Source organism: Branchiostoma floridae, chromosome 18 (genome assembly GCF_000003815.2).
Source record: "Branchiostoma floridae strain S238N-H82 chromosome 18, Bfl_VNyyK, whole genome shotgun sequence".
In the NCBI taxonomy this organism is placed as follows: Eukaryota; Metazoa; Chordata; class Leptocardii; order Amphioxiformes; family Branchiostomatidae; genus Branchiostoma; species Branchiostoma floridae.
In genome coordinates, this window is record NC_049996.1 from 210,169 (window position 1) to 219,363 (window position 9,195).

At 38.4% G+C, this 9,195-nt stretch overlaps 2 protein-coding genes across 3 annotated transcripts; one reads left to right on the forward strand and one right to left on the reverse strand.

Moving 5' to 3' along the window:
- Nucleotides 1–1,419: 1,419 nt before the first annotated feature.
- On the forward strand, nucleotides 1,420–5,211 carry LOC118405828 (protein transport protein Sec61 subunit beta-like). Its single transcript, XM_035805626.1, has 4 exons — nucleotides 1,420–1,551; nucleotides 2,378–2,472; nucleotides 3,633–3,731; nucleotides 4,577–5,211. Exons 1-4 carry the CDS (start codon nucleotides 1,549–1,551, stop codon nucleotides 4,662–4,664), a joined length of 285 nt encoding a protein of 94 aa, XP_035661519.1. The 5' UTR covers nucleotides 1,420–1,548; the 3' UTR covers nucleotides 4,665–5,211.
- Nucleotides 5,038–9,120, reverse strand: LOC118405827 (phosphoethanolamine N-methyltransferase 3-like). Of its 2 annotated transcripts, none has more exons than XM_035805623.1 (5): nucleotides 9,057–9,120; nucleotides 8,783–8,872; nucleotides 7,984–8,115; nucleotides 7,091–7,355; nucleotides 5,038–6,360 (listed from the first exon to the last, which is right to left on the reverse strand). In XM_035805623.1, exons 1-5 carry the CDS (start codon nucleotides 9,092–9,094, stop codon nucleotides 6,061–6,063), a joined length of 825 nt encoding a protein of 274 aa, XP_035661516.1. In that variant the 5' UTR covers nucleotides 9,095–9,120; the 3' UTR covers nucleotides 5,038–6,060. The 2 variants fall into 2 exon arrangements, with proteins under 2 accessions (XP_035661516.1, XP_035661517.1); XM_035805624.1 differs by having other exon boundaries at nucleotides 9,082–9,114.
- Nucleotides 9,121–9,195: the final 75 nt, after the last annotated feature.

The window sequence follows — 9,195 nt, forward strand, 5'->3', positions numbered from 1 at the left end:
GTTTTCAGACATACCGAGCTCAAACCCAGACAAGTCAAGACACGCCTACGCGATCGCATGCCCAGACGCGCTCTCAGAGTTCCCGCGAACATAAAACATAAAACAAAATTTTTTACAAATAAAACATCATTTTATCCTCAATACCATGCTTTCAAATAAATTTACCTAATGCCTCATTGACTTGAAAACGTTAAAATAAACGCAGGTGACCAAATTTGTACGAATGATGCAAGTCGTACCAAATCTAACGCAACCATCATATCATACTAGTAATTTAATAGTACATTCGTTTTAGCTACTCGTTGCTAAATAAGAATTCCTCCAAAGAAGAGTCACTAGAGTACAATCAGGATATATCATATTTCCCGTCTTTAGAAAAATGGAGCTTTTTAACACCCATCTTCTAATTGTAAATTGTTTTCCACCAAAGAAGTGCAAATTACATAGGCGAAAAGTTTCCTGTGCCAGTTACTTCATAACAATTGTTCAGTGGCAAAAGAACGTGGAAAATCATGCTTTAGAATCAATATTGTTTGCATAGGAGAAATCTAGTTTAATAGCAGATATTCTTGATTCATACAACAAACATACACCACATAAAACAAACTTGAAAGTAGATTAAAGTCTGCGGTATACGTGTGGTTTGTCGACTGCAGACGTATCTAGACCGTCGCCCAACAAGTAGCAAGAAAGGCCACCTACCTTTACCCACATGTCGACTATTTCAAACAAGCCATTCGCCCAGTTTACACACAAATGTTGGACGCTCCACACATAAGTTGAAAACTTCTTGGAAAGAAATAAAAACAAGACTTGTTTTGAAACCCGGCTGTGGTTGAGAGAAAAACACATGGTGTTTTCTGGCCAGTGACTAAACTTCTGAATGGACTGTTGGCAGGAATGCGTATTAGATCAGATTCTATTTATACAGCCAATGAGCTGACAAATAGGAGACCAGGACGACTGCAGGTTTGGACTTGCCCCATTCCTTTTGGGACGCTCTTTCAATGAGAGCATACCACTAAGATTTTAGGGGGACATGTTACCAATAGTTTAACGAATCTTGACGATTTTCAAACAATAATTGCAACAAAAATATAATATATCTCAAACAAAATTAATGTACAATGTACATTTTGGCTTTAAAATACTAACTTAATCCTTTTTTTAAAGGTGTAAAAATACTTCATATTTTATATGTCCCTAGTTTGTATATTCGACTCTTCGAGCTTGGTATCGGCTAATTTTATCACTAGGGATTTGAGATACTTTGTTGTATAAATTGTTTGCTTTTAAAACCCCTTATGTCTTCAAATATTGAATCATTACCATGTCATTTATATATCAAAAAGTACTTTGGAGTATATTTAGTATTTATATTAATTTAGTCTACTATAAGTGGTGTTTATTTATTTTGCACTCCCGTAAAAATTATAAAGTGATCCACTCCCTTGGAACCAACTCACGCGCAGTTTGGCGAGACTTCTGACGTCACGGCGTGGCCTTTTCACTTCCGGCTGTTTTCAGAGTTGTCGTGAACAGAACAACATGGTAAGAGTTGTCTTCGATTTTATGATATTTTAGACATTTCAATGACGATTTACCGATACAGATCTATAGTTTAAGATATTTTCAACATGTAGACTTAATTTTGTCTTCCAATTATTAAGATTTGTGCCAGAAAGTTGCGTTTTCGTACGATTGGACTTTGAGCGAAGTGCTGCGTTTTGCCACGTATGCTGTTTTCGACGATTTCTCAACTACGAATTTCCCATATGTTTTACGAATTCGGGATACAGAAATTGCTTAGAATCAGTTGGATTGAAACAATTGGTAATTTAAACCGAGATCTAACGATAGTTTAGGTTTATTAGGTCTCACTAGGAAGCAAATAGCTTTTTTAAAAGTATTTTGGGGAGGGGGGCTTGGTTGCAGAATTTGCAGTGTACTATTTACTACGTGCAGCATTTCTACTTCTACACAATTTGATACAGATTTATACGTTTTAATCTGAAATTAAGGATTTTCCGTATCTTTTGTGGCTCACAAACTATTGTTTTGTCTTAAAATTTAAGGGTAGGATTAAAAAATTAGGTCAAAGAAATGCTTTTTCTTGGCTTTCCTTTTCAAGTTTATAGTTTTCTGCAACCACTTGTAAAGTTAACAGTGTAATTAAGTGAACATGTTTTTACCAAAAAGAACCTAGTAAATCGACTTTAAATTTAAATTCTGCATCACAGTGAAGTGCAAAGATTTTAAACCAAACCTATGCTAGAATACAGCCTAATTTTCCAGTGTGATAAGTTCTAAAAACTACAATTCAAGCTGAAAATTTCATCATTTACAGTAACGAAAATCTATTTTTTTTCTGCTACAGCCTGCACCATCAAGTCAGACCAATGTTGGGTCCCGTGCCCCGGCCAGCAAGGCCGTCACACCTCGGGCCGGGGGAGGCAGTCAGCTCAGACAAAGGTCGGTATACTGATACAAGTAGTATATGTAGTTCCAGAGAGTGGAAGTTTGAAGCCCAATTGTAAGTGGTTGCAGTAGCTCTTTTGGATGTGAAGTAAAACATAGAGCACTGTATGGGATTCATCATGCATCAAGAATTGGTATGTAAAAGAATCCAATTCTCTATGTGCTTGGCTGAAAACATGACCCATGCCATGGCCAGTCTGTGATGCACTTCCAGTGAACAAAATAACCCCATGCCTTGCCTGTGTCTCAGATGCCCTTTATTGCATGTACTGGTTGTTTTTTAGAATATTAGCTGTAAGAATTGTCCTTTGCATATGTCTCTATCCTACACCACTTAAATGACATATGTTTAAAAGATTATGATACAGTCCAGCCTATAAAAGTGATCACCCCTATAGTATAAAACTCATTTTAGTGGTCCGACAGATAATTTTCCCATTAGGCCACAGCAAGTAAATTTTATGGATGACATCCTCTGCAGACTGCAAAAATAATGAGATAGGGCGAAAAAAAAAACAAGATGGGCAAAAAAAAAACAAGATGGCAAATTTTCAAAATAGACGTTGTAACAAGACTTGAAGTGACAAAATATGGCATCACAGCCAACAAGGCATTCATTCCTGTATTTAACAAGTGCACCAGTGTAGTTAAAGTGACACTAGTGTGGTAGACTAGTATCATTAACCATGTTGGCAACTACACTCATAGCTTCCATAGTGCCACTTTTACAACTATCTATCAAGTTGCACCTCTGCAACTACAGTCAATACTACAGAGTCTCTAGTGTCAATTCTACATTCAATGATTAGGTTACAACACAATCTTTACCCATTTTCGTCTATTCGGCCTTCCCTTAAGAAGAAAAAAATTCTTGTTTTTTTTCTGAAATCAGGCGAAAATTAATGAGCGCGCGGATGTCATCCATAAAATTTACTTGCTGTGGCCTTAGACGCTGTCTAGTGACCACCTGTTCAACCCAGAGTAGTGTCCCCGGGTAGACTGCATTCTAGTAAATTGTGTAGTATAAAGCCTTGTAACCGAGAGTTTGTGTTTGGAGCTGCGAGTACAACCACTGCATGAATTGAAATGTCATCACAGACTACTGTAGAGCTCAGAATTGCAGACAATAACATCTTATTGTGTTCATGTTCCAGGAAAACCCCATCCTCAGCCTCCAGAGGCCAGGCCCGTGCTACAGGGAACACTGCTGGGATGTGGCGATTCTACACAGAAGACTCTCCTGGGCTTAAAGTGTAGGTTTACAGCTCATACTCACATCTCTTGCAGTTGAGTGTAGGGGGCCTCTAGTGGCCTCTACGCAGTTATCTGTATGCCCTACGCTGTGATTTTGGCCCCTATGTTGTGTTTCAATCAGCATTGTGGGTTTTTTTGTTTTGTGACAAGGGTAAAATGTTGACTTTATTTTAGCAATAGTGGGTCACACACTCACAAAAATCTGCAACATTTGCAACAAAGTATCCCTGTCCCTGCATAGGGTTGGTTCGACTTCCAAGGTTGTGTTTTTGTACAAGTCAGTTAAACACACAATGCTGAAACTGTGGTCTATGCTGGAGAAATATTTTATTATCAGAAATCTGGCATGTTAACTTCTGCCATGACTTTTAGCTACTGTTTGTAATCCATGTTGCATACTGACCAACAGCGTAGGGGACATTTTAGCAAGATGAAGCTATATGGCAAGCGGCACAAGATGAGCATTGAAGGGGGCTTTCGGGGCATCCTCAAATTCAAATCCATAGCACCCTCAAACAATATTCTGCATTTTTTGGACCAAATGTAATAAATAGCCATCATTTTTTAACTTTGCTACAAAACAGCAGAAAAGCCAGTGCATTGGTCAAAACACAGTGTAGGGGCCCAAATCACAGCATAGGGGTTACAAGTCACACCATAGGGTCTATGTTCACGGTCTTTGCATTATTTGCTTCATCATAACAATAAGATTACATCGAAAAATTTTTTAAATTTTCTCCCTACCACAAAATTAAATCTTTGCAAATATTTCTCCCTTTAGAATAAGTGTTTTCATCTCTGTAAATGACCTACATGTTGTTGACTTGTTTTTTGTTGTTTTCAGTGGCCCTGTCCCCGTTCTCGTGATGAGCCTGCTGTTCATCGCCTCAGTCTTCATGCTTCACATCTGGGGGAAGTACACAAGAGGATAGACAGGGGGCGCTCCTGCACTGTCTACCAACTCCAGCCAAACACCAATCACCAAATAGATCGCCACAAACACTTTAAGTCTCTTGTATTGTGACATTTTTAACTCAAAGCTTTGGAAAAATGTTATCCCCCCCTCCTGCAAAGTAAAAGAAGTCTGTGTGCCCTGGAATTTTATATTCAAAGAAAGTACCTTTCTTTTTCGACAGGGAAACTTTATTTTCTTTTGTCAATGAACAAAGTATTGTTGTGGGCATTGTTTCAGGTACGAGAGTGCCAAGTAAATAAATTAAGAATTGTTTTCATTATTAATTAATTAAAAGTAGTATGTAGTAAAACAGGATATTTTTGAAGGTCATTCCAAGTTTTGAGTTCCGACTACGTTACAGTATGTGTACCAATGTCGTTTGGTACCTTCTATATCTTGATGTTGTAACTCGAGGTATTTGGAGAGTAACACACTACATGTACTTTTCTTCTCTGTTCAACATGTTTACCTTTGTAAGCAAAACTTGATTGTGATATTTTGACAATAAATTCTCATATACCGGTGCTTAGTCGTTTCATTGAATTCAATACATGTATTATTTCATCCAAGAATACTAGTAATTTCATCAGCTGGTAGAATATAGGATATTTGAGTTTTATTTCTCTTGCCTGCTTACATTTCGATGTCTATCAGACATCTTTCTCAGTGCTTTTTACTGGAGTTTTGATTCTCACCTATCCTCCAAGTAGAAGTTTGGCTTCGGCTGTGGTTTTAGGTGTACTATCTATTCATATCCGCCAGCTAAGAAGAATGTCTAAAAACGTTTAAAAAAAAAAAACTTGAGCCGACCCTCTGCTGGGATAGTATTTCTCATAGCTATATATATGAAGCTAATATCTTTGGATTGTGTTCTTGCTGTACAATAAGAGTGCCAGCTAACTGGGCTATACATATAATAGAAGCAGAACTCCAGTCAGAAGCTCTACCTACTGTCAAATGTGGTCTAAGTTAACAGAGGCAGTTAACACAGTTCATATTAATATATGATTTTAAGTGGGAGTTGGATACTGTACCAAACAGAATCCTTTGTAGCAAAGCAAACCATTGTTTTGAGAATCGCCAATTCACTAATATCCAAGCAGATTCTATAGAGCCATCAGATACTGTAGTATCAAAGCTGGCCAAGGAGTATAGCCGGCCAAAAGGAGTCAGACGATACACTCTCCTAGGCTGGCTTCACTCCTCTGTCAGCTTTTGATACTATTTATTACTATCTTATGCTACCGTAGGATCTGCTTGGAAACTACCATTCAAAAGTTTGCACAGTCAGGTCCGTCCAGACCTGGACCTGAACTGGACCTATACTGAATTTTCAGAACTCGTACCCACCCCTAGCCCTTCTACTTTTAGAGTTAGATTTTATATGCGTGAGCCACAACTTGCTCAGGTTGTCCTTTCTGTTCCTCTACCCTCTTCATGACAGCTCTGGAGTATTCCGCAAGATAGTCGTCATGTTTTTCCTCTGGTATGTACTTCAACTGGGACAAGACTGGACGCAGCACGCCCTTCCACCCCTCCTCGTCTAATGGTTCGTCCTGTGGTGGACCCGGATGACCTTGACATTGGTTGACCTTGAAGCCACACTCCTCTAGTAGAGACTGCATGCCCTTGATGTTGTCGCTAGGCCATGGGTAGAGATTGTACTCAAAATCCTTAAGAAAAACAGAGAAGACTTCAGTGTCAAATTCAGTGTCTTACAATAACTGGTACAGAAGTTTAACTGCACCCCCATTTTCCAGAGTATTTTGTGCAATTATGCGGATGGTGCAACAATGCGAAGTTATCTAGCTGGACTACAACACCACAGGGTTTGGTGATTCCGTGCTATTAACTGAAGTGTGCGGTTATCCGTTGTGCAATTAACTGGCTTCTACTGTATAAAGTCTTACCCTGGATGCCAGACTCTTTTCAAGGCCTTAACACAGGCCAACTCCTCAGCTCTATGAATGCAAGTTTTTGCTAGGCTATGAAGTTTTGGTAGGCAACGAAAACTAGGAGACTTTGCGTGACTTGCTTTTACACTGTTTATCGATGCCAAAATGTGAAAAAAAGATGCAAATATATTGAAAATCATTTGCAGATCTCAATTTGAATGATGATGAATTTTAATAAAGATATTTCTATGAATGAATAATATTTGTATTTTGGGTGCCAAAATTGTACAATAAACCCCTTTGAACCATTTTTAAAATAACTTTGCAAGATCTTTAGGCTTTTTTTAGCATCATTTTTCAACAAAAACAGATGTAAATTTCAACTCGAATGAAGATTTTGAAATTCATAATATTTTCCATTTCGGCGCCCAAATTGTACAATACTACTGGTAGTATGCCCCTTTCAAAAGGGGTTTACAAAAAAGACTGGGCTGTGAAAAAAATTTACCTTTAGGTAGTGCCTCCAGTTGGGGAGGTCAATATCGCTGACACCTGCAGTGTCCAGTAGACAGTTGACAACCAGCTGGCCACCTGGCTGCAAACAGCTGCAGATGTTTTGCATACAGGTGCGCTTGTCTTGGATCCAGTGCAGCATGGTGAAGCAGGTGGCTTTGGTGAAGAAACCCTTCCACTCTGGTCTCATGGCCGCGGGATCGGACGCATCGGCAACGTAAAATGATGTGTTTTCCGTAGAATTGTGCTCTGTAGCAAAACTGGAAGTGCAAGAAAATTTTCAGACATGAATACATGTAAAACTCAACTACATGCTGTTTGTGTGTTCTCTGTAGAATTGTGCTCTTGCAAAACTTATATAATTATCCATTTGACTCATAAAGTCAAAATTGAGTGCAAACTCACACACAGGACTTGGACTTCAGAAGTTGAACACTCATCCATGCACTGAATCCTTTAGGCCAGTTTGATTCAATGATATGGAGAACATCTACATGCGCATCAATTTTTGCCCATTTCCAAAAAAAAGAGAGAAGATTATGACCAAACTCTACAGCATACAATGCAGTTGCAAGATGAAACATATGCTGTAAATTGAAAGAAATTTAAGAAAATCAAAATCTTAATGTCTTAAAGTCAATTCAAAGGCCAAAAAGGAAAATGTCAAAGAACAAAAATATAAAAAGAATCTAAATAACTGTTCTGTAAAAAGCGTGTTTAAAGTCAACCTTCCTGACTACTTGGATTTCATAATGATATCAGTTTTTTTTAAGCCAAACTTTTTTATACTGGCAATTTTGCATCAGTTTTCGGATTCCGAATCCCAGGGCATGTCATCCATATAATCAAATCAACATGGCCTTACCAGGTATCAGGTCTGACTCTTACCGGATAAAGTTTTCTGACAGGTCAAATCCCACCACAGCCTTGACCCCTGTCTGTTTGGCCATGAACTTAGTGACCTCTCCTGTGCCACACCCTACATCAAGTACAAGGTCACCCTCCTGCCACTGGACATACCTGTGTGGTCAAAGGTCAAGTAAAGTTATGTGTGGTTTAGGTACAAGGTAGTCTGAGATGGAAGATGTTGCAGGGGTTTTATGTTTGTGTTTTCTTGACTATTCTTCACCATGAACTTAAAACAACCGTGATTATTTCCCTTTTTACAGTAAAACCCTGAGTGGCAGTTTCAACTGTGACTTTATATCACTGCCACAACTCAAAATCTCCTTGAATATTTCCACTTTTACAGTAGGGTCTGTGTTCAGTTTGTGCTGGGTATGCATTTATATGTCTTTACCATAACAGGTGCCACAAACACATCATAACAATGTACAATTTATAATGCGTACATGTAGCCAATTGTTAGACAATGGCGTAAACGGGAGAAAACATTAAGTTTTGCTCTGGTTTTCAGTTTGCGGTCACCAGAGGTATGATGAAAATTACAAATATAAAAGTCACTGCAAACTTTTTTTCCACTGACAAAAGTAATGGTATTATAGTCCTGCATTAAATGACAGGAATCAAACCTCTGACAGAGGGATTTAGAGAAGAATGAAAAGATAGTGTAAAAGAGTGTCAGATCTGGGTTTATGGAAAGGGCTTTTGTAGATCTGAGTAGCCTGACGTGATAGCCAGCCCAGGTAGACAGCCCAGCCCTTTCAGTAAACCCGTCAGATCTTACTTGTTTATAAGGTCCATTGCCACATTCTGTTGTTCCCCTCTGTTGCTAGCATACTGTTCAGCATTGTCCATATCCATTGTGAAGGAGTCTCTGAGAACAAATTTGAACAGTCAGTATTTAATACACATATGTGTATATTTGCATATTGACCAGGTGAAATCCCATGTCAAATTGGCATTGAAATCATCAAAAATTGTCACAGCCCAAATATCTAAATCATACAGATAATCCAAATAATTGGCAATAAGACAGCAACAACATGCTCATTATATAATCATTCCATGTCAAAATGGTGACACCTCTTCTCATCATACTCCACCATCAAAATGGCAGCATCCTGGATGGGAGTAAAACCAATATAGATTTTGCTATTGCACATGAGGTGTATTATTTCCAAATCAGTACAAATTGTC